A 26,594-nucleotide genomic window follows, 5' to 3' on the forward strand; every position below is an offset into this window, starting at 1 on the left:
CTCCATCTGTTTGTGTCATCTTTGATTTCTTTCATCAGTATCTTGTACTTTTCTGAGTACAGGGCTTTTACTTCCTTAGGTAGGTTTATTCCTAGATATTTTATTCTTTTTGGTGCAGTGGTGAATGGGATTATTTCCTTAATTTCTCTTTCTTATCTTTCATTGTTAGTGTATAGGACTGCAAGAGATTTCTGTGCATTAATTTTGTATCCTGCAACTTTACCAAATTTATTGACTAGCTCTAGTAGTTTTCTGGTGGCATCTTTAGGATTTTCTATGTGTAGTATCATGTCATCTGCAAACAGTGACAGTTTTACTTCTTCTTTTCAATTTGTATTCCTTTTATTTCTTTTTCTTCTCTTATTGCCATGGCTAGGACTTCCAAAACTATGTTGAGTACGAGTGGCAAGAGTGGGCAGCCTTGTCTTATTCCTGATCTTAGAGGAAATGCTTTCAGTTTTTCACCATTGAGAATGATGTTTGCTGTGGGTTTGTTGTATATGGCCTTTATTATGTTGAGGTTGGTTCTCTCTATGCCCACTTTCTGGAGAGTTTTTATCATAAATGGGTGTTGAATTTTGTCAAAAGCTTTTTCTGCATCTATTGAGATGATCATATGGTTTTTATTCTTCAATTTGTTAATATGGCTGACACCTTGATTTAGGACTTCTGACCTCCAGAACAGTGAAAGAATAAATTTCTGTTGTTTTAAGGCACTGAGTTTGTGGTAATTTGTTGCAGCAGCCATAGGAAAAGAATAGTCACCCATAGGAAGAAATTTCTTTTACTCAGGTCAAATAATTGTGTGATTTTGAGTACTATGTTTATAGAAACACTGTTAAAACCACCTAAACGTTTTTCAAAAGAAACAAAAAAAATACCCAAGATCCTCACCAGGCATATTGATTCTTTCTATATCTTCATATTCTCTTCCATTCATTATACTTATGAGTATTATAAAACTAGTATTCGCAATTCTTTATTTTCATTCAACTTCAGAATGGAGACATTATCCCATGTGACCCCCTTGTCTCCATCATTGTGTTCATGCTTATATTTCATAGAGTGAAGCTGCAGGCATGAATTACTTAATTATATCCCTATTGTTACACATCTAGGCTATTTCCAAACTTTTTGTTACAGATAATGTTGCAGTGAAAAATAATAGTAATAATACCACCATTTATGCTGTGCCTATGATACCACATGCCCAGACACTTCGCTCTGTGTGGTTTTATCTAAGCCTCACAATCAATAATTCTTTGAAGCAAAAAAGAGCTTGAGGGGGGAGATGGGTATTACAGATGAAGAAAATGGGGCTCTAAGAGGTAAATCAACATGTCCCCAAAGATTCATAAAGTTAGGAAGCAGGGGAGCCTGCAGTGGAATTTGGTCAGTCTGTCTTCAAAACCCACACTTTGTCATTAAGCCATACTTCTTCCCAAAAGTTAGTACAAATGAAATTTTTAATTGGCATCATATCCTCAAACTACGTTCCCAGGAGTGAGATGATAAAAGTCAGGGATTAAATGCTTATCATGTCTTAAAAACATCTTGTCAAACCACTTGGGCCAAAATTTTGAAACAAACCAAATTTTTAACTAACGGGGATTTGTCAACTAAATTGTGGAACAGCCATATAATGTGCTATAAAGAAGGCCTTGGGGAAATTTGGTTATTCATATGAAAAGATGTTCATAATATATCAAGAGGAATATATACAATATTTAAAAGGTAGAAGCAACCCACATGTCCATTGAGAGATGAATGGATAAGCAATATTATTCAGCCTTAAAAAAGGGAGGAAATTCTGCAATATTCTACAACATGGATGAACCTTGAGGACATTATACTAAGTGAAATGAGGCAGTCACAAAAAGACAAATACCATATAATTCCACTTATATGAGGTTCCTAGAATAGTCAGATTCATAGAGATAGAAAGTAGAATGGTGGTTGCTGAGAGCTGGGGGTTGGGGAGAATGGGGAGTCACTGTTTGAGGGGCACAGAGTTTCAGTTTTATAAGATAAAAAGAGCGCTGAAGATGGACGGTAGCGATAATTGCCCAAGAAAATGAAGGTACTTAATACTACTAAAGTGTACACTTAAAAATGGTTAAATCCCTGGTGGTCCAGTGGTTAGGACTCCGTGCTCTCACTGCCGAGGGCTCGGGTTCAATCCCTGGTCAGGAACTAAGATCCCACAAGCCACACGGCCAAAAAAACAAAAATGGTTAAAATGATACATTATATTTTACGTGTATTTTACTACAATTTTTAAAAACTGGAAAAAGAAAGCAGTGTGTATGTGATCTAGCAATTCCGCTTTGGGGTATATACCCCAAAGAATTGAAAGCAGAGATTCAAACAGATATTTTTACACCCATGTTCATAACAGCGTTATTCACAAGAGCCAAAATGTGGAAGCCACCGAAGTGTCCATGGATGGATGAGTGGATAAACAAAATGTGGTATATACATACAATGGGACATTATTCAGCCTTAAAAAGGAAGGGAATTCTGACACATGCTACAACATGGATGAACCTTGAGGACATTGTGCTACGTGAAGTAAGCCAGTCACAAAAAGACAAATAGTATATGTTCCACTTATTCGAGGTACTTAGAGTGGTCAAATTCACAGAGACAGAAAGTAAAATGATGCTTGCCAGGGGCTGGGGAAGAGAGGAATGGAGAGTTGGTTTTTAAAGGGTACAGAGTTTCAGTTGGGAAAGATGAATGGAAAAGTTCTGGAAATGGAAGGTGGTGGTGGATGTACAACACTGTACATGTACTTAATGCCACAGAACCATACACCGAAAAATGGTTAAAAAGGTAAATTTTGTGTTATGCATATTTTAGCGCAAGGGAAAAAGAAGCAATATGAAAGTTTTTGCAAAACAATATTTAAACATAGAAAAATGTATGTTATTGAGCTGCATGAGCTGCTTATAAATCTTGGAGATTAATCCTTTGTCAGTTGCTTTATTTGCAAATATTTTCTCCCATTCTGAGGGTTGTCTTTTGGTCTTGTTTATGGTTTCCTTTGCTGTGCAAAAGCTTTTAAGTTTCATTAGGTCTCATTTGTTTATTTTTCTTTTTATTTCCATTTCTCTAGGAGGTGGGTCAAAAAGGATCTTGCTGTGATTTATGTCACAGAGTGTTCTGCCTATGTTTTCCTCTAAGAGTTTGATAGTGTCTGACTTTACATTTAGGTCTTTAATCCATTTTGAGTTTATTTTTGTGTATGGTGTTAGGGAATGTTCTAATTTCATACTTTTACATGTACCTGTCCAGTTTTCCCAGCACCACTTAAAAAAAAAAAAAAGTCATGAAGAACCTAGGGGTAAGATGGGAATAAAGACACAGACCTACTAGAGAATAGACTTGAGGATATGGGGAGGGGGAAGGGTAAGCTGTGACAAAGTGAGAGAGTGGCATGGACATATGTACACTACCAAATGTAAAATAGCTAGTGGGAAGCAGCCGCATAGCACAAGGAGATCAGCTCGTTGGTTTTTGACCACCTAGAGGGGTGGGATAGGGAGGGTGGGAGGGAGGGAGACGCAAGAGGGAAGAGATATGGGAACATATGTATAACTGATTCACTTTGTTATAAAGCAGAAACTAACACACCATTGTAAAGCAATTATACTCCAATAAAGATTTAAAAAAAAAAAAGGAAAAATGTATGGGAGTATAAACTAAAAAGCTATTTCTGAGTGTTAGAATACAGGATATTTTTGTGTTTTTCTTACATTTCAACAATGAACACATATTCTTTGAAGCATTTTCTTTTTTAGCTGAAAAAAGGAACGAGACGGGCAGTACAGGTACAAACTGACTGGTGGGCCGTGGTGGCAGGGAAGGGTGTACCTCCACTGGCAAGGTCTGTGTGATGTGTGTTTCCCCTCTGCCTCTTCAGCCCAAGACCCTCTTCTGGGCAAGAATTACTTCAGGCACTGATTGATGGAACACAGTTAACTTTAATGGTCTTCATGTAAGTTCCCCCACTGTGGAGCAGGGCAGGGCAATGAATCTGAATGCTGGGCCCACTGACTCTGCCCGTTGCCCTAGCATTTTACTTCTGCAGTAGAGGGGCCTGTGGATTCAGGTTGTTTCCATGTCTTGGCTATTGTGAATAATGCTGCTGTGGGGAGTGCAGCGATCTCTTCAAGATAGGAATTTCATCTTCTTTGGATATATTTAACTTCTTGAAGCTCTATGTTGAATATTTAAATTGTGTAGGTTCTATTTTTCCCATCTGTCTCAGGAAGGCTGCAGTCCTTACCTGGACTTTGCAGAAGCCCTGGTAAGGGAAACAGTGGTAGAAATTAGTTTTATCAAACATGTTAAACTTCAATGTCTCTGCTGGATCCCCATGAGCCTACCCCAGTGACACAGGAATATTTTAGCAGGAAATTCTTTCAAATTGCATTTTGTCTTGTGTTTTCATCATAAAACTTTTCCAGACTTCAGGTCTTCCTGTCTCATGGACCCAGTTTCACTATTGAAAATAAAAACTCAGTAAGATAATTATCATTCTAAACTAACTTGATTATATTTTTAGCCTTTACTGAAAACATCACAAGTAGATCATTGATCATTTCTAATGGGAAAAGTAACTTTCTTGGCAAGTGACATGTCCACGTATATCTTGTATTTGAATTATATTTGTCAGTATTTCTCACCTGGACTTGAGCTACTCAAGAGCAGGGAACCCATTACATGTCCACACAGTAGGTCCTCTTTATCTTTATGCTAATTAGTTAACCAATTAACTTATTTACAGACACCAAGAATACTAAATGCTGATGATAATGATTAATACCTTTATTACTATATTCTTTCCTTTGCTGTGTTTCTTATGCTTATGCTACAGGCATTGTTCTAGGTGCTGAGGATACAGCAGGAAGTAAATATTACAAAATGTAATCCCACCTGCTCCCCACCAAAAAAAGCCTTACAAAATCTTACCAGAAGCTGGGGGCCATAGATTTGCCTATTTTAAAAAAGAGAAAGGGAGGAAGGCAGGCAAGACTATGTTGCAGTGCAGTAGAATAAGTGCAGATTAGGACTCAGAAGTCTTGGGTTTACTTTGTGCTTTCTAGCTGTCTAACCCTGGGGAAGTTAGTTGACCTCTCTCTGCCTCAATTCCCTCATCTATAAAATAGGGATAATGAAAACATCTAATAACATTGTGGTGAGGATTAAATTAATCAAGACAATGTAAAGTGCCTAGAATAATGCCTGGCGCATGTTGAATACCCAATAAACATTAGCTATTGATTGTTGTCGCTGGTATGAACAACCCTGAGTAGGTCACATAACACCTCAGCTTCAGTTTCTTCCCCTGTAAAATGGGGGATTGTAGTAACATCTACCTCATGGGTAAGGTTCAAGTGAGATGAAGTAAGTGAAAGCTCTTTATACACTGAGGACTTAATCTAGGACTCAAAGCCTTCAGCGGGTAGCTGTTCAGGGAACCCAGGGAGAGGCGGGGTGGTGAGGTGGAAGGTGGAGGAGTCATGGGGACTGCAGGCAGAGCAAGAAGCCAGAACTTCGTTCCAGTGATTATGGTCGTGCAGATGTTTCTAATGAAACCACAAATCCAGATTTTTATGTAAGATCTCTAGTTTTTAAATGTTGGCAATTAAGTCGGATTTTTGTAAAACACTTTGAAAGCCAATCAAAATAAAGATGCAGGCTGCCAACTTGTGACCTGTTATAAACTTTTACAGCTATTACTTAATAAACCCCAGGGGAGAACTATAAAAGCAGCTGATGCAACAACTAAATTGAAAAGCCAAGAAACAACTAACATTAATTGGGTTCTATGTGTCATGCACATTATAGCATTTGATTCTCCCAGCAACCTCAAGAGATGGGCATTAGCACTCCCATTCTACAGATGAAGAAACTGAGGCCCAGAGATGCCTAAGGTCACACAACTGGTGAGGGGCCAATAGGGTTGAATGCCACCTCTCTGTGCCTCCGAAACCCAATCTCTTTTCACTCTGATGACTTTGCAAGATTGCAACACAGTGTCACCTGAGCCCATAGGCCCCTCGACTTCACAGCAGAAGTATAATGTCATGGCAGTGGGCAAAGTCTGTGCGCCCAGCATTCAGACTCATTGCCTTGCTCTGCTTCACAATGGGGGAAACCTACTTGAAGACCATTAAAGTTAACTGTGTTCCATCAATCAATGCCTGAACTAGACCTTGCCCAGAAGAGGGTCTTGGGCATTAGGGTATCTTTTCAGTGAGGCTTCCAGATCTGCAATAGGCAGCCTAAAGAGATAGGAGAGAGAGGACATCAGTCTCCCGATCAAAAAGGGTCTTGGAACCGGTCCCAAAAGCAATGTACAAAAATGCAGCAAGGTCTATATACTAATACATTTTATGTTAAGAATACAAACCATAAGTCTCTAAATTGCTGTGGTTTAGACCAATGACTCCCATCAGCCTCAACCTAATGTTGGGTCCACCTCCCCACATTACATCAAAACCCGGGCATTTAACAGGGTCAGTGGTAAGTTTTAAAAGCTCCCCAGGTGATCAACCAAGGATCACTGACTGTCTATTAAGAGAATTCAGCAGATACTTTATTCATTCGACAGCTGTTTCTTGAGCACCCACTATGTGCCAGATACATAGTATGTTGGAAATTAGTGAGCAATAGAAAGGCAATGTCTTGACTTTAGTCTAGTGAGGGGGGGACAGGGAGAAAAGCATGTAAACAAAATAACATCATTTTAGGTATAATAATAAGTGTTATAAAGAAAAATAAAACAGTTCAAGGGATAGAGAGTGATTGAGGAGCAGGTTATTTTATTGGACACATTGGTTTCTCTAAATTGAGATTTCTTTTTGAGTAGGTAATACTTTCATATGTTTAAAAAAAATCAAAGTGATAAAAAAGTATAAACCTTGAGAAGACTTACTCCAGCCTCTGACTCTATTCTATTTTTCTGGCCCAGTAGGTCTCAAAATATGATCCCCTGACTGGTAACCTGGGAACTTTAGAAATGCACAGTTTGGGCTCCATCCCAGACCTACTGAAGCAGAAGCTCTGTGGGTGGGACTAGTAATCTGTGTTGTTGCAAGCCCTCCAGGTGATGCTGATGCATGCTGGCATTTGAGAACAACTGCTCTAGTCTAATAAACATTTCTCTTCATTTCTGATGTATCCTTCCAGTGTCTCTTTTGTAAATAGCAGTAACGTGAATATTCATTCTTGTTTTTCCCCTTCTTATACAATTACTATTCTGCATCTTAGTTTTATTACTTAACATGCACTAGAGATCTTTCTATTAAACACAAAGTTCATTATTTCCTGTACGTTCCTATGCTTTCGTAGTGTGGATATACCATGGAGTATTTAACCATCTCCCGCTTAATGATTGTAGGTTATTTCCATCTTTTGCTATTACTGTTTGCTATTACCATACTTAATACCCTTGTGCATGCGTCATTTCACATTTATTCGAGTCAGAGGATGAATTCCTAGAAGTGGGGTGTAAGATCAAAGGGCAAATGAATTTGGAAATTTCATAGATGGTGTTTGCTGCTCACAGAGGTTTTTGCTTTCTTGTCTGCAATGATGAGAATGTTTGTTTCACCACAAACTCACCAAATACAATCTGTTGGATTTTTGCCAATCTTTCAGGTAAAAAATTGCACCCTCTAGTCATTTTAATCTATATTTCTCTTATTTTGAATGAAGTTGACCATCTTTGCATATGTTTAAGGGCCATCTGTATTTACCTGTGAACTTTTCATGCTTGTCTTTTGCCCATCTCTATTAGATCGATGTTCTTTTTCTCCTTTATTTCTAGAAGCTTTTTAGATATTAGGGGGATTAATCCTTTGTGACATGAGTAACAAATAATTTTTCCCAGTTTGTCACTTGCCTTTTGACTTTATGGAGTTTTTTGGTTTTACTTTCATTTTTAATTTTAATAATTGTTTTCTACCTAAAATTTAGTTCTTGAAAATCTGAATTTGGTAACTCATTCAAAATCAATTACAAGGCTTACCAGGACCTACCAGAAGCAAGTGACCAGGTCCTAAGGAAGGCAACTGAGACCAAAAACAAGTTAGTTTTTTTGTCTACAAATATTTTGTCTACAAACATGTATGCAGAATCTACTATGTGTCAGGAACAAACACATAGTTTTTTTTTGAGCTGCTTATTTTTCCAACAATTTTTCATTACAAATATTCATAGAGAATCCTAAAGATGCCACCAGAAAACTACTAGAGCTAATCAATGAATTTGGTAAAGTTACAGGATATAAAATTAATGCACAGAAATCTCTTGCATTCCTATACACTAATGATGAAAAATCTGAAAGATTTTTATACACTCCCATTTACCATTGCAACAAAAAGAATAAAATACCTAGGAATAAACCTACCTAGGGAGACAAAAGACCTGTATGCAGAAAACTGTAAGACACTGATGAAAGAAATTAAAGATGATACCAACAGACGGAGAGGTATACCATGTTCTTGGATTGGAAGAATCAACATTGTGAAAATGACTATACTGCCCAAAGCAATCTACAGATTCAATGCAATCCCTATCAAATTATCAATGGCATTTTTTACGGAACTAGACCAAAAAATCTTAAAATTTGCATGGAGACACTAAAGACCCCGAATAGCCAAAGCAGTCTTGAGGAAAAACAACGGAGCTGGAGGAATCAGACTCCCTGACTTCAGACTATACTACAAAGCTACAGTAATCAAGACAATATGGTACTGGCACAAAAACAGAAACATAGATCAATGGAACAAGGTAGAAAGCCCAGAGATAAACCCACACACCTATGGCAAAGGAGGCAAGGATATACAATGGAGAAAAGTCAGTCTTTTCAAAAAGTGGTGCTGGGAAAACTGGACAGCTACATGTAAAAGAATGAAATTAGAACACTCCCTAACACCATACACAAAAATAAACTCAAAATGGATTCGAGACCTAAATGTAAGACTGGACACTATAAAACTCTTAGAGGGAAACATAGGAAGAACACTCTTTGACATAAATCACAGCAAGATCTTTTTTGATCCACCTACTGGAATAATGGAAATAAAAATAAACAAATGGGACCTAATGAAACCTAAAAGCTTTTGCACAGCAAAGGAAACCATAAACAAGACAAAAAGACAACCCTCAAAATGGGAGAAAATATTTACAAAAGAATCAGCAGACAAAGGATTAATCTCCAAAATATATAAACAGCTCATGCAGCTCAATATTAAAGAAAGAAACAACCCAATCCAAAAACGGATGGAAGACCTAAATAGACATTTCTCCAAGTCGACATACAGATGGCCAAGAAGCACATGAAAAGCTGCTCAACATCACTAATTATTAGAGAAATGCAAATCAAAACTACAATGTGGTATCACCTCACACGAGTTAGAATGGGCATCATCAGAACATCTACAAGCAACAAATGCTGGAGAGGGTGTGAGAAAAGGGAACCCTCTTTCACTGTTGGTGGGAATGTAAATTGATACAGCCACTATGGAGAACAGTATGGAGCTTCCTTTAAAAACTAAAAATAGAGTTACCATATGACCCAGCAATCCCACTACTGGGCATATACGCAGAGAAAACCATAATTCAAAAAGACACATGCACCCCAATGTTCTTTGCAGCACTATTTACAATAGCCAGGCCATGAAAGCAACCTAAATGCCCATTGACAGACGAATGGATAAAGAAGTTGTGGTACATATATACAATGGAATATTACTCAGCTATAAAAAGGAATGAAATTGGGTCATTTGTTGAGACGTGGATGGATCTACAGACTGTCATACAGAGTGAAGTAAGTCAGAAAGAGAAAAACAAATATCATATATTAACGCATATATGTGGAACCTAGAAAAATGGTACAGATGAACCAGTTTGCAGGACAGAAATTTAGACACACATGTAGAGAACAAACATATGGACACCAAGGGGGGAAAGCGGCAGGGGGTGGGTGGTGCTGGTGGGATGAATTGGGCGATTGGGATTGACACATATATACTGATGTGTCTAAAATGGATGACTAATAAGAACCTGCTGTATCAAAAAATAAATAAAATTAAATTAAAAAAAATATATATATACATTTCAAATCAAAAGGACAAGAAGAAAAAGATAAATCTGCTATCATGTTGTTAGATTTTAACACCCATCAGTAATTGATGGATCAAACACACACAAAAAATGAGTACAGATATAGAAGATTTGAACTAATGTATTCTCAAGTTTGATTTAATGGATATACATATAACACTGCACCCATCATTTACCGAATACACATTCTTTATAGGCACAAGCTGAACATTTATAAAAATCAAACATTCACTGGGACATAAAGCAAATCTCTACAAATCTCAAAGGATTACTCTCATAGATCCTTATTCTCTGTCCACAATAGGGTTATTAGAAAACAAAAACAAGTTTTTTCAACCAACAGTGCTGGAAGAATTGTATATTCACATGCAGAAAGATTATTTATAACCTTTAACTCACACCTTACATAAAAATTAATTCAAAATGACCATAAACCAAAATTTAAGAGCTAAGACAATAAAACTTTTAGAAAAAAACATGGGAGAAAATTTTCCTGACTTTGGATTAGGCAAAGAGTTTTTAGATGTGACACTAAAGTCATGATCCATAAAAGAAAAAATTGATAAATTTGATTTAATTTTTAAAAATTGGGGGAATTCCCTGGCAGTCCAGTGATTGGGACTCTGCACTTTCACTGCCGAGGGCCCAGGTTCAATCCCCGGTGAAGGAACTAAGATCTCGCAAGCCACATAGCACTGCCAAAAAAAAGAAAAAGAAACAGAAAAAGAGTAAAATACATAATAAAAACCTATTTTTTTAAAAAAATTGTACTTTAAAAGACACTACTAAGAAAATGAAAAGGTAAACCACAGACTGGGAGAAAATACTTATAAGTAATAATTCTGATAGAGGTCTTGTATTCGGAATACAGAGAACTTTCACAAATCAAGAAGAAGACAAACAACCCAATTTTTAAATAGACAAAAGATTTGAATAGACATTTCACCAAAGAAAATATATGAATAGCTAATAAGCACATTAAAAGATGCTTAACATCATTAGTCATTAGGAAAATGCAAATTAAAACCACAAGGAGATGCCGCTTCATACCCACTAGGATGCCTATAATTAAAAAGACAGAGAATAATAACTGTGGGAAGGGATGTGAAGAAATCGGAATCCTCGTAGATTGCTGACAGGAATGTAGAATAGTATATTCACTTTGGAAAATAGCTTGGCAATCTCTTAAAAAGTTAAACATAAATTTATGTTTAACAACCTAGTAATTCGACTCATAGATATGCACTCAAGATAAACAAAAACATGTGTCCACAGAAACACTTGTACAGGAAAGTTCATAGCAACATTATTCATAAAAGCCAAAAAGTGGAAACAATACAAATGTCCATTAACTGATGAGTGGGAAAACCAAAGTATGCTATATCCATACAGTATAATACTTTTCATCAATAAGAGGAATGAATCACTGATACCTGCTACAATCATGGATGAACTTCAAAAATATTATGCTCAGTGAAAAAAGTCCAATAAAAAAAACACCACATATTTTATGTTTCCATTTATATAATATATCTAGAAAAGGCAAATCTATGGATATAGAAAGCAGATTGGTGTTTGCCTGGGGATTGAGGATTGACTAAAAATGGGCATGAGGGGGTCTTCTGGGGATGATGGAAATGTTCTAAAATTGGGTTGTGGTGATGATTGCACACTCAGTAAATTTACTAAAAAACATTGAATTCCATGCTTAAAATGAGTGAATCATATGATATGTAAATTATACCTAAATAAAGCTTTTTAAAAAAATAACAAAAAGATAAGTAGGAAAACGTTATTCTGGGAAGTTCAGAAATATACTTATAAAAAAACCAAAAAACAAAAACTCTTTTAGCAAGTTAAGAATAAGAGAGTACTTCCTTAATCTAATAAAGAGCATCTACCAAAAAACTATAACAATAACAATACTTACTGATGAAATGCTAAAAGCATTTCTCTTTAAGATCAGGAACAAGACATGGATGCCCCGAATCATGATTTTCATTCAACTTTGTACTGGAGGTCTTAACCATGGCAGTAAGGGGGGGGAAAATATAAAATGTGGAAGCATTGAAATGGAAGAAGCAAAGCTATCATTATTTGCTGATAATATGCTTGTCTACATAGAATACCTCAAAGTATAAGAGAATTTGGTAGTCAACAGGATATAAAATCCAGGAACAAAAATCAGTTGTATTTCTATATACCAGCAACAAACAAAATGCAATAAAACAGGATACTATTTACAATTTCATCAACAAAAGTAAAGTATGTAGTAACAGATCTAGAAAAGGATGTTCAACACTTGGAGAAAAATGATAAAACTATTGAAACAAGATCTAAATAAGTGGAAAGATATATCATGTTCATGAATTAGAAGATTCAATATCATAAAGATATCAAATTTACCAGATTGATAAAAATAATTTCCATGCAATTACAATAAAAATCGCAATTTTTTTCTGGAATTTGACAAGTGGTTTCCTAATTTTTTTGTGCCTTTATTGAAAACTATTACATTCCTAAAAAGGAAGAAAAAGATATTTGCCTGACAAAGTATCAAGAATTATCATAAACTTATAGTAATTAAGACAGAGTGGCATTATAGATCCAAACACACACAAAACTTAATTTTACCGCAGAGCAAACATTTTAGTTCAAGGTGAAAGGATAGATTTTTCAACATGTGGTACTGGGACAATTAGCTAACCTTAAGGAAAACATGATAGTAGACTCTTAAATTAGTCTTTAACCAGTTGGTTAGACCCATATGAGAAAAGTAAAAGTACACAATTCTTAGAAATTTACCTAAAAGAGTGATTTAATAGAGGAGGGGAGATTTTTAAAATAAGACACAGACAAATCATAAAGAAAAAGACTGATACATTCAATTACGTTAATAGTTATAAATTCTGTTTATCTAAAGATATCATAGATAAGTCATGAACAGGGAAATGCATATAAATGATAAAGAGTTAATATCCAGATTCTATAAAACAGGTAAGAAAGATTATATAAAGAAGATAAATCAATAAGAGAAGATAAACAACCCAATTAAAAATGGGCAAAAGAACAGGAATTTTACTGAAAAGGAAACACAGATGGCTCAAAAACATATTAAATATATTTAATTTCAGTAATCAGGGTTACAAATAGACACCATAACGTAATACTATTTCACACCTACCAGATTGGCAAGAGTTAAAAATTAATCTATACCAAATGTTGGTGTACACGTGGAGCAAGGGAACGTTCGTAGATTGTGGATGAATCTATCAACTGGTAAAAGTAATCTGGAAAAGAGGTGGCATTACCTAGTAAAGTTGAACATCTGCAGAAGCTATGAGCCAGCAATTTCATTGCAATGTATGTAACCTAGAGAGAGTTTTGCACAAGTGCAGCTGCAGTTAACGTTTATAGTGGCATTATTCATGATAGTCCAAAACTGGAAAAAACACAAATGTCTATCTACAATATATGATAAATATATAATATTCCAGGGAATTCCCTGGTGGTCCAGTGGTTAGGACTCGGCAACTTCACTGCATGGCCCGGGTTTAGTCCCTGGTCGGGGAACTAAGGTCCCACAAGCTGCTCAGCACAGCCAAAAAACAAAAACAAACAAACAAACAAACAAAAAATATATATCTATGTATATTCCATTCATACCACGGAATATTACATAGCATAGAAAAAAGAAATTATAGCTACACTCGATGACACTGAATCTCTAGACCATGATATAAAGTGGAGAAAAAATTCAATGGCATCAATTTACATATGTTCAGAAATAGGCAAAACCAATACATTCAAATCTATAAAGAAAAGCAGTAGAACGATAAAACACAAAGCTTGGGAGACTGGTTACTTTGGGAAGAGAAGAGAGACATAAAATAAAATCCCTCTTTTAAATATTCAGCACATGAGATGGTTAAGACTTATGCTCTTAATTATGGCATCCTTAGATTTTACTGATCAGAGCTAGGGGCCGAGGGAAGCACAACAGCCTTCTGCTAGAGCGAACTTGCCCCTTCATAAGAGTTTGGGACCAAGGAGCTGAGCCAGCCTTACTGACCCCAACAGGAGCCAACCCCTGACCTTGACCTCTTGACTCAAGCTAACGGCTAAAAATTCTAAATACTATTGCCCACATTGTTTTCCTCAAGTGCCACATAACAATCATTCAATCAATCAATGCATTAAAGAGTCCTGGACTTAATGAGAAAAGATAAGATTTAATTACAACTCAGAACCAGCTCACTTCTGACCTTTTGTAGTCTTTTGAACACATACTCTCTTTGGAAGAACAGAAAAGTTTCATACTCCCCAGAGATTATGATGTGGACCTTCCAGGGGAACATTCTCTCTCCCTTAGCTTTTTGGGAATTTTCTTGGCCGGCGGGGTTAGGTAGAAACAGTACCACCAGCCAAGAAGTTTTTGTTGAGCTTTACTCTGTAGCTCATGGAGTAAAAGAAAAGGGGATTTGTGTTTATTTTCCAAAATGAAATTGTGGTATTGGGCATGCTTTTGAAAGCCAAATCTCCTTCAGAAGTTGTGCCATGCCCGCCAAGGGACTGTGCCGCACCCCTTCCTCCCAGAGAGGAGAATCATTTGATCAGATGACCAGTCTGCAGTTGTGCCCAGGTCTAATGTCTGGTCTGGCTGTCTGAGGAGGCCCAGGAGGGCAGGTTTGTGAACTGCTTCCCTGAACTCCTCATTGCTGCTCCCATGAAGTCTCATCTCTGGCCTGGAGATTCTCTGTGATCACTGCAGATCCCTCTTTGGCCAGGCTGTGACTGAAGGAGTCCGCTGGCCAGCCACCTGAGCCATTTCCTCTCGTAGGACCAGCCCCCGGCTCTACGAAGGGGAAATCCAAACACAGGTGTGTGTGATGATGTGGACAGACCTGTCTACAGTGGACTTTCCTGGTGGCCGGTTCTCAGCAGGATTTTCCTTAGTGTTGCCCAGATAAGAGTTTTCAGTGGTCACCACCCACCTCTACATCTGGGGTGGGGGTGGACTCTGTGTGGGAGAGGGTCTGGAAAAGATCGCTGAGGGCTGTAGCCCAGTGCCCTCCTCCCCTCACCCCTATCCCATTAGTTGCTTGAATCCCTTCTGTCGTGTGCCCTCCAAGACACCTCCCAGCTTTTTTTGTTTTTCTCTGGGAACAAGGAATTTACTGCCTTCAGAGGTAGCCTATTCCATTCTTAGATATATGTGGTTGTCAGGTTCTAAAACGCTGAGCAATTGTGAAATGTGGATGTGGTGGGAAGGAGGGAAGGTTCAAGAGCTTTTGAATAAATTGCTCTTTTAAGTTTAAGTTTTCTTCATTGGGGTCTCTATACCTTGCAACCATTTACTGAGCAGTTAGTACGTGCGAAGCTCTGTATTAATTATTATTCATGTAAGATTCTATTGAAACTTCCCCAAGCCCTATGAGTTATGTATAATTAATATCCTCATTTCATAGGTGAGGAAAAACAGATTCAGAGCAGTGAGGCCACACGCCTAAAATGTCACAAGGCTAGTTAATGGTGGGGCTGGGTTTACATTCAGGTCTGTCTGACACCAAAGCCCTCTTCCCCACCACTGTGTTTGCCTGTCTCACAGCCCCATTGCAGCCTCATGAAGCAAGGAGTCATCCTTGGCCTGAGAAAGCTAAGGCTCTGGGAGGTCAAATGACTTCCCCGAAAGCATCCCTCAGTACTGGAACAGGAACCTAAATCTTTGCCCTTCCCCTAACTTGTTCACCCTCCGTCCTGAGCCTCTGTGCATTGGCCTACTCTCACCGCAGCTTTCATCAGAAACTAAGGCTGAATCCATTCCCTGCTCAATTTCTTAATCTGATTCCCTAACATCCGTGGTTCCAACTCCCCAAGTCTTTCCCCAGTCACTGACCACTGTGGCTCTGCAGACAGCTGTCCTGTGTCCCCCGCCCTGCCTCTCCCATTCAGCAACCACTGACCTCAGCACCTTCCCAAAGGAAAAGAGCATCTGACCGCCAGAGGCAGCGGCAGCAAGAGCCTGGACACAGGTTGTACAGGAATCAGTGGGCAGGGGGAGGGGAGGGGGCTTGTCCCAGAAGAGGGTCCATACAGTTACTGCCATGCAAGTTAGGAGGTAGAAGCAAAGTCTAGACCATAAAGGAGACAGAGGCTGCAAAATAACAGCCCACAGCAGAACGATTCTTTGCAGAGTGTTCCCGGGTTTAGGGAAGATGGAAGAGTAGGCAGAGGAAGACCCCAATTCTGTTCCTGAGCTGACACCTAGTTTCCAGTGACTTTGCCCAGGTTCCTTTCTCTCTTTGGGCCTCAGAGAATGTTCCAGAATGTCTAGGGCTCCTTGTGGTCTTTAAGCCTGGGTGTTGAATGCTGGTTCACTAAGTTGGTGGCCTTGTGGGCCCAAACAAGTGAGAAGCAGTGGGCTGAGGAGTAAATCACCTGGACCAGACGGTGGCCTGCAGTCTGTTCTGAGCCCACTGTGGGTGGGGCCCCAGGTGCCTGCTGCCATAAAGGGGAGAGAGAGGCATCAGAGAAGGCAGAGCAATGGCGAAAGTTGAGCAGCTGATCCTAAGTTCTGGAGCAGCCTTACAGGGGATAAGATGTTAGGCATTTTATACAAGAAAGAAAAGAAAGCCAAGAGCTGAATGACTAGGATAATGTACTACTTTGCTGTGTCTATTCAGTCCACTTTTCTAATTGCTACCACATACATCTACAGGGTTTCCATGAAAGTAGCAATTTTCAACAATGTGACCCTGCCCCCTGCCCCTACTAGCCACAGATGATTGGTCTAAGCTGGGCCAATCAGAACCTACCCTGGGAATTTTGGACTTGGAGTGAAAGGGAGCTCTGGTAGCCATGTTTCCTCCACCTGGACCAGAGCAGTAGTGGAAATGCTCCGTTTTCTCCATTAGAGAAAGAATAATGTAGCACAAATATCACCACCAAAACGTCAGCCCTATGAGAGCAGAGATTGTTTGACTATTTCTGTTCATTGCCGTATCCCTAGAATATGCCTGGAACATAGTAATAATGATAATAATAGGAACAAATATATAGTGCTTATTATGATCAGACAACTGTCCGAAGTGCTTCACACATGTAATTCATTTAATCCACATAACAACCCTATAGGATAGAATAATATTATCACCATATTCCATATGGGAAAACTGAGACACAGGGTAACTTGCCTAAAGTCACACAGATCATTGGTCTAGGAACCGGAATTCAAACACCAGTCATGTGGTTCCAGAGTCTGTGCTCTTAATCACTATCCTACACGAGGTGTCAGTAAACCTGTGTTGAAGGAAGAATGAATGAATGGATCAGACAGGCAGAAAGGAGAGCGGGTGAGAGAGAGAATTCTGTAACAATTGAGCACCTAGTTCAGAAGGTCTCTGCAGCTCAGTTCTACTCTTGCCCTTGGGTTCTTGAAAGCCTCACCAGCCAGTCTTTTAAACAGGACTGGTTTCATGGGCATCAGAAGGGCTCCATGCTTGGTTTAATGCTCTGCTATCACCACCTCTAAATTCTTTTTTTTTTCCTCTTACTGTTATTGTTTATTATTTTTTATCTTTTTATGTCAGGACATATATTCTCCTTGTTATCGTAACATTTTAATCACATTACAAATTGATCAGTGTTGTCTTCAGTGAAGAAAACTCTACTGAAGCAAGTTTAAGTGTGCGTGCTTGAACAAGTCCCAAATTTATGTAGGTGTGGCTAGCAGTCCATTTATTTGATTCAATGGCTCAAGTGATGACAACATTGGTTTGGCACCAGCTCTCCTTGTCAAAGTCTACACACACCAGGTGACCAGAAACTCTTTTCAAGGACTGCAGTAGTTAATTTTATGTGTCAATTTGACTGGATCAGCGGATGCCCAGATATCTGGATAAGCATTATTTCTGTGTGTCTGTGAGAGTGTTTCTGGCTGAAATTAGCATTTGGATCAGCAGATGGAGGAAAGTAGATGGCCTTCCCCAGTGTGGGTGGGCCTCCTCCAATCTGTTGAGGGCTGGGATAGAACAAAAGGACAGAGGAAGGAGGAATTTGCCCCTTTTTTCTGCCCTATTGCTTGAGCTGGGACATCTCATCTCAGAGAACTGAATTTTAAACTTTAGTTTTCATTAATTTCATTTTAAGTAGTGCTACTGTATTGGACTGAACAGAACCAGCACTTGTGCCCTTCTCCTGTACCTCAACACTTGACTGGTGCGAGGCTCTTGGGCAGAGCCTGACACATAATAGGTGCTCAACAAACAGCAACTGAGTGGTTTCGTGCGTGCTCGAGGCCACTTCTATAGATGAAGAATCTAGACAGGGGGCTGGAAATGGAAGAAGGAAGGCGACTGTCACAGGAATGTCACTTTATCCCATCCTGAGGCAAACACAGGAAAGGACCAGCCTCAGCGGAGGTCGGACAGCCCCTCGGTGACTAACGCTCACAGGAATCCACACCCAGCTGGGTTAGCTGTCCACAGAAAACCTTCCGAGAAGGGCCCAGCCTACAATGAGCTGGGAGACGTGTCAGGGAGGAGATGAAGGCGCCTCTGGTATGTCTCTGAAAAGCAGCCAACAGACCCAGAGCTGTCAACACCATAAACCCAGCTGGGAGCTCAGAGAGCTCAACCTAAACTCACTTGATACATGGTGGAAGGAGTGAGGCCCCAGGCCTGCTGGCCGCTCCAGCCCACTGGGTCAAGGGTTCCCAGAAGCAGCTCTTGCATCTCCAGCCTGGGCCCCTCTTTGGAACAAGATCTCCTCTTGCCTCCCCCTCGACCAGTGCCTGCCCCCCACCCCCAGGTTAACTCCTGGCTCATTCAGGTCTCTGACTAAATGACCCCTCCTCCGAGAAGCCTTCCTCCACCCACCTTCCTGAGCTGAACTGACCCCTCTGCCGGCCCTGGAGAATCATTAATAATTAGCAAATAAACTGACCCTGCAGCTGTCTACCGTGGCACATCCTGCACAGGGTTGCCATGGTGAGAAACAGTCCGACTGCAAACTCACTCCTGCAGAGTGGGCAGCTCTTGTGATTTGGGGCTCTTTTTTGACAACACTGTTTATCTTCTCTGTCCATAGCATCTTAATCAGTGCAGCTCAAATCTCCCAAGAAGCATCTCCCGGGCTTCCTGCTGCCCATCAGTTTCCGCTGCTCTGGAGGGCAACTCCTTGCCCCTTGGGGCTCCCCCGGGCTCCCCTCTAACTTTGAGGATGATCCACCAAGGTGTTTCCAAATAACACGATAACAGAGACTTAATTTGATCCTCACAGATTTTTACTTCCTTGTCAGAGCCACTTAAAAGGGAACTGGGGGGAGTTTCCTGGTGGCCTAATGGTTAGGATTCCGGGCTTTCACTGCTGTGGCCCAGGTTCAATCCCAGGTCGGGGAACTGAGATCCCACAAGATGTGTGGTGCGGCCAAAAAAAAACTGGGGGCGGGAACTGGGGTTAATCCCCGGTGGTGACTGAGGAAGGGCCTGAGTTAGTGGGAGCGGAGGGAGGGTGTGTGTATCTGAGGAAGTCAGCGAAGGTTTCAGGGAAGATGGGGCATTTGACCTGTGACTTTAGAGACAAAGACCTTCCAGGCAGAGGAAATAGCCTGAGCATAGGTGTGGAGGCCTGAGAGAGGATGCAGGGCTCAAGGAACTCAAAGTTGTTTGGTATTATAGGAACTCAAGGTATGATGCCGAGGAGGCCCAGGCGGTGTGCTGGAGAGGTGCGCAAAGCTCCTGAGGACCTCAGAGCCAGGGACTTCATCCTGGGGGCAGCAGTGTTCCAGTGTGTATTCCCCAAACACTAGGCCCATGGAACTCTCAGCTCCAGAAGAGGGCTGGGTTTCTGTGTCCCCCACGTGGAGACTCCCTCCGACATATGTGAATTTTGTAAAGGTTTTGCTAAAACTAATAGTAACCACCTGTGAGTGTCTGCAAGGCACCAGGCAGGCATCACCAAATCGGACCCACCTCACCACCCTATGAACTAGGTCCTGTTGTATCATTCCTATTTTAGAGAGAGGTTAAGAAATTTTATAGGGGGGTAAAGGTCACACAGCTGGTAAGTGGTAGAGCTAAGATATGAACTTGAGCAGTCTGATTTTGAGCTTCCTGGAGTAAAGAATGGGCTTAACTTTATTTCATCCAACTTTTCCTGACTTGTTTTTAATTATGGAAAAATTTGTGCACATCTAGTAACATTGCAAGACAATTGATTCTGTGGGCAATGGGGAGCTATGAAAGGGTTCTTATCCAGGAGCTTTCTATCTGATTTGCAAATATCCTTAGTATGCTGTTATCAGTCACTTACACTTTGGTGTGAGTTAGTCCTTTCCTAGAGCACCTCAATAGTCTTGGTATCTCCCCAGTACCCAGGAGGGATGACATGAGATGGTGCTATAAGAACATTTGCTTGAGTGAATTGTAACTTCCCCTGTTGAAGACAGTGGGAGCAACGGAAGGAAAGGCCTGGAGCCTGGGACATGGTCATGTCAGAGTGTGAGGGACAGGAGGCAGGCAGGGACAGTTGTGAGGGCACCATGGGATCCAGAGTCTTGGAATTGAAATGCAAGAGCCAAACTCACCTACTTCACGGCTAAAGGCCAGGCCTGAACATTAAGTGCAAATCCAAATATCTATTCAGAATGTTTCCTCTTTTAGACAGCAGCTAACCCACCTGGTCAACCGGAAAATGAGGCATTTGTTGGAGCTGAAGGTGCATCAGTAGATTCTTGCTTTTAAGAGTCAGAGTTGGAGGGAAAAAAATCACCCTCAGAGCCTATATCCATCCCCACACCCACAAAGCTACTGGCAAAGAGCAGGGGATTTGGAAGCTTGGCTCGTTGAACCAAGGGATCCTTAGAAAGCAGCTAGGCTGTTTCTCTCATTCTAAGGGGGGCAGGACTGAGGTCTGGAGAGGGCAAGGTCACAGAGCTGGTTGAGACCAGAATCTGAGGGTCCCTTCCCAGTTCGGGGCTCTGCCCATGGCTTCGGGGCCTGCACTGCAGTCCACTGCCACTTTCTTGGCCCCGTCCCCTTTGTCGGGGGGGCAGCCTTGTGCACACACCGCCCACCACAGACCCACAGACAGAGCTCCCTGCTGTCATCTGACTGCCCCTAATGAGATTACAGACTCCTGGTGAAATAGACGAGAGTTAATTCCCTCTGGCTTTAAAGGGCAGGCCAGGCCACAAGAAATAGCAAAAAACAAAACAAAACAAGCAAACAACCCCACCCAAAACAAACAAAAAAACACCTTTATCTAAAAACGCTAAATATAGATGGTGACCCTAACAGCCATTTCCCTGCTTGGCATGTTGCAGTTCATTCCTGCTTTCACAAATGTTCTCTGGATGGAATGTTGCACCAGCCCTAACAAAGTAGATGCTATTATTATGTCTGCTTGGTTGGGGAAAGAGCACACTGAGGCAGTGTGCTCCTAAATGGCTGCTCCAGGATCACACAACTAGTAAGTGGCAGAGCTGGGACTTGAAAGTAGGTCCCTTGGGCACTGTCGTCTCTAAAAATAATAAGCCCTGAGAACCTACAGCGTTCCCAGTTTTAGGCTTAAAGCAGCCCTGAAGGACATACCTCACAACGGGTAACACAGCCCAAGTTTGAACTCGGGTCCACTGGACTCAAATCCTACATTCCCCACAATATTGAGAAGCACCTTTGAACCCATCCACCTGTACACGTGGTGGGAACCAAACAACGTAGGCCTGATTTCCACTCTGCTACTTGCTAGCTCTGGCCGGAGTCCCATGGCCAAGGGACTCTGGCTCCTGGGGTCTCAATCTCATTTTACTTTCAGTAAAATGAAGGTTGGACCCCTGGGGTTGTTGGGATGATTCCCAATCGTTCACACAGGTAACGCAACTGGAACAGGACTCCCACACAACCTGCTCGTTTCCCGACCTCTCTTTGCCTCAGTTTCCTCATCTGTAAAATGATACTTACAGTACTTACTTCTTGGATTTAGTGCTAGGATTAAATGTGCTAATACAAGTAATGTGTGTCTAGAACAGCACATGGTGTACAATAAATGCTTAATGCTGACGATTGCTAGCATTGCTAGTTATTCATTATTTTGCTAGTTTATTGTTATTTATTATTGCCAGTTATTGCCTTGCCTTCAATGCTTTCTGGAATGAAGTGGAGGTAAAAATCAAACCAACCAAACAAATGTTTCTCTTCTTCCTCCCACCAGTCCCCTGTCCCCTCCCCTTTCTAAAAGGAGCACTTGGCTTTGAGGTCTGATCCCCCAACCACATGGCCTGCTCTAATTTCCCAGGCTCTAATCTGCTCCCGGCTCCTAATGATGCAGCTGGTAATAGGATTGTGGCCTCCCTCTGGGGCAACCACGCGGGCCATGGCCGTGGGGCTGGCAACTAGCGCTTAGCAACCCTGACCACCTGCCGGCTGAGGAGCCAGAGCCCCCAGCCAGGACCCTGTGCCCAGGCTGGCCTCCCGTGCATGGAATGGTGCTGTGCCCTGGGCCAGCAGGCTGGGCTCGCCATGGTGCTGGGTGCCATCCTGGCACGAGGGCGGGATGTGTGCAGGCGGAATGGACTGCTCATCCTGTCTGTGCTCTCTGTCACCGTGGGCTGCCTCCTCGGCTTCTTCCTGAGGACCCGGCACCTCTCACCACAGGTCAGCCATGCGGGGCATCACGGGTCCCCATCTCGGAGGGCTGGGTGGGCCTGAGGAATCTGGGGGTCACATTCCCACTCCGTGGCTCCCCGATGGCATGACAGTGGGTCACTTTGCCTCTCTGGGTCCCAGTTTTCTCCTCTGTGAAGTGGGTGTGATAAACGCATTGCAGGACTAGAGTGAGAGAGGAAGTGGCTTCACACCAGCATCTCCAGGTGAAAGAGAGGTAAGGATGCCTTCTTGGAATAACCACAGGCTAAGAGCTGTAGGGGAGGGAAGAATGGGATCCTGTAAGCATGCAAAGCAGGCATCAGAGAATACCTCCTAAAGCAGCTCACGGGCAGAGAGCCGGAATGGGCATTCTAGGCAGAGGTAACAGCAGAAGCAAGGCAAAGGGGCATGAGAGGTTTGCGGGGGGCTGGGGGGGGCAGGTGGAGCAAGCTGTTCACAGCAGCTGGAATGTACGCTGTGAGGCAGGGGCTAGAGCACAGGGGCCATCAGGCCTCTAGATCCCAGCACTGAGCACGGGCTTGGGGCAACCATGAGAAGCTCTGAGCAGTGATATGGTCAGACCTGAGCTTGGAGACATCCCTCTGGTGCTGAGTGGAGGATGGGGTAGTGGCGGGACTGGCAGGGGGCCAGGTGAAGGGTGAGACATGACAGTGGGGATGAGCAGGGCAGATCTGAGAACTGTTTCCCAAAGAGGTAGCTTCAGGATGTGGTGGCTGATTGGATGTGGGGTTGGGGGGACAGGGAGGCAATGCAGGCCCCCAGGGTTCTGGCCTGTGTAACTGCAAGGGTGATGATGCCTTGCCCGGGGAAGGGCCCTCTTCTCACTTAGCGCTCATCTCATGCGGGAGACGGAGGGACACTCATGCTGTCGAAGGCAAAACTTTTCTAACACTGTTAAATGGTAAGGAGGACTTTATTCAGGACTACTGTGATAGGTGTTAAGACCATGGCGACAGGGGAGAGCGATCAGGAGCAACTCAAATACGGCAACTGCAGCTGGGGATTTACAGCCAATGAGCACAGTGAGGTCAGTGACTAGAAAATTACTAAGAGGAGACATCAAGGATAGGGGAGGGGAAGTCTTGCTAAACCCACTAACAAGGTCTTTGTTGAAGGCAGAGTTGGGGGGATTCTCACTAAATTGACTTAGCAGGGTTTACGCTACAAATGGGTGAAGCAGGATGAAGAAAGGATGAGGCTTAGTTGAAAAGAGGGCTCAGAATGGCCGGTCTAAAGTTTGGTCAAGGAGAGTTTTTGTCAGTGGGCTTCTGGAAGATTCCTTATTTCATAATATTCCTCTTCCTGCAGTTCAGTGATATCTAATATGTTCTCTACAACCGGGGCTCAAGGTATCAGATTTCGTCTTCCATTAAAAGGAAAACACGCCTCTCTGGGAATCGAGCCCGCTATTACTATAGTTACACTGTTAAGGTGCTATCAGTTATTTAGGGAGAAGCATAGACTCTGGAGTCAGAGGAACCCTGAACTTGGACTCTACTAGTGAATGGCTGTGTGGTCCTAGGCCAACTCCTGTCTCCTTTCTGGAGCTCAGTTTCGTTATCTGTAAAATGGAAAAGGGTGGGACTGTATGTCTGCTAGAATTGCTGTGAGGAGTAAACAAGGATTCATCAGTGCCTGGATACAGCGGGTGCTTAGTGAGTGTTACTTTACTCCTCCCTCCCTTACCCACCTGTCCAAGTCCTACCAACGTCAAGAACCGCCTCATAGATCCCATATCTTATGAAAATTCTTCCAGACCTACCCACATCTGCCCACTCTCCTCCCACACTCACCCCATGCTCATCCCTCCACTGGAACCCAGCTGCTGGAGGTCTTGCTTCAGAGCTGTTTGTTCAGAGTCTATTTCTCCCATCAGCCTTTGACTTGCTGACTATCACATGGGCTTTCTTGAACCAAAAGGTGAGCCTAGCTCAGTGTCACAGAGAGAACCCTCAACTAATGCCTGAATTAAATTGGCAATGGCACAAACAATTTGCAAGCCACTTTCTTTAATTTTCCTCAGCAACGAAAATATATTTCTTGCAGGAAGATTATTTTGTGAAAACAAATTGGAATGCCTATTCTTAAAAGCCAAACTCATCTGGCGCCTCCTTTGCCAAAGCTGCCTTCCCCATCTGTTTGGAAGCGCTAACAAGTTCTGGTCTGGATTAACCTGCCAGATAAATTGAAGGAAGGATGTGGAGTCTTAGAACAATTACTTGTCAGGAATTGGCTTTGTCAGCATCTTATTTTGAAATCCAGGAGTTGTTTATTTGATCTCTGCCTGTGACTCAGAAACCAAACCCTTCTTATTTTGTAAGCTTATGCAACAAGGCAAAAATCATAAACAATGTGCAAAATGGTAGAATGTTCTATTTGTGAAAAGAACTTACAAAATCACAAGATTTATCTTTGGAAATAAGTATCTCATTTAAAAATATAGATCATTTTGAGAGTTCCAGTTAAACCATGATGAATTTATAATTGTACCCATTTTTCTTTCCTTCCTGGGATACCACTAAAACTGTAGTAATGGAATTGTTTAAAAATATAAACTCCCAAGAACAAAGACAATACAAACGGAGACAACCGAGAAAAGAAGTCGAGGAATGACAATAATTCCTGGATGGGAAGTGGATAGAGTTGAATGATCTCATTTAGTAGAGCACAGAAAGCTGAAATCTTGTGTCTGTAGAAGCAGAATGATAGCAGATACCACCTGAGTTTGTCTTGGAGAACTCCAGAAGGGCTCTGGACCTGAAAGTGCAAGGCGCTGCAGGAGGCAAGGGTTAAGCATGCAGCTGAAATCAGGGACGTTGGTTAGAATTTTGTAACTGGAGCAGTTCGACCCCTACAGTTCATGTAATCAGGGGACCCCTCATCCACTAACTCTATCCCCCTGCCTGTCCCAAGGAACCAGAGAAGGTTGACTTAGGGATGTTAGGCCCACCTGTAAGCGTTGGGGGAGGGGAGGTGGTGAGGCGCATGCTTCAGGTGAATTAGTGGACATCTGCATCTTGAGCGTGGGGTCCCCACAAGACTGCTGTCAGCTGGGCTTAAGTACAGCCCCATCCCCCCACCTCCCACCCCACACACAGCCAGAGGCAGGAAGGGACTTGTCTCACTGAAGCCTCAGAGGAAAGATCTCCAAATTCTGCTGTGAAGGGGAATTCTCCCCATCTCACCCTGCCCCCAGTGAAAAAGCTACATCTTCACCTGTTAGCCTTCCTTGAGGAGCCGTCAGTTGACAAGTCCCACTCATGCACACAGCAGTTTAGTGTGTCACACTTATACACAAGCAGAAGCCGAAGACCAAACGAACAGAATGGTAGGTCTCTAATGAAGCAGAGGCAATGCAGGGAGTAGAAGAAAACTCTTAAAACCTTTCCTCAAGTTCTTTGAAAACATGAGAGAAGGTACAGTGACCATAAAATAGAACAGGGTGCAAAAAGAAGAAACGATTCGAGAACAAGAAAGAACTTTGGGAAATTAAAAATAGATGATAAAAATATCAATAGCTGGGATAAAGCTGCAGGACTCTCCCAGAAGGTAAAACAAAATGAGCTAAAAATAGAAACATATAAGAAAATTAGAATGTCTAACATTCAAGTTACTAACAAGAGTTTTAAAGAGAGCTAACAGAAAAAAATGGAGAGAAAAATTTCACAGAGAAAACAAGAACATTTCTCTGAAGTAACAGGTATGCACAGCACTATGAATTTTTTTTTTTTTTTTTTGCGGTACGCAGGCCTCTCACTGTTGTGGCCTCTCGCGTTGTGGAGCACAGGC

At 41.7% G+C, this 26,594-nt stretch overlaps 1 protein-coding gene across 1 annotated transcript in view; it reads left to right on the forward strand.

Annotated features, from left to right (window-relative positions):
• Positions 1-22,658: 22,658 nt before the first annotated feature.
• Positions 22,659-26,594, forward strand: part of SLC1A7 (solute carrier family 1 member 7) — a 47,375-nt gene continuing 43,439 nt past the window's right edge. Inside the window, exon 1 of the mRNA XM_073802659.1 lies at positions 22,659-22,793. Within this exon, the coding sequence (XP_073658760.1) occupies positions 22,659-22,793 (135 nt within the window). The remainder of the gene's footprint in view (positions 22,794-26,594) is intronic.

Source organism: Tursiops truncatus, chromosome 1, assembly GCF_011762595.2.
Source record: "Tursiops truncatus isolate mTurTru1 chromosome 1, mTurTru1.mat.Y, whole genome shotgun sequence".
Lineage (NCBI taxonomy): Eukaryota > Metazoa > Chordata > Mammalia > Artiodactyla > Delphinidae > Tursiops > Tursiops truncatus.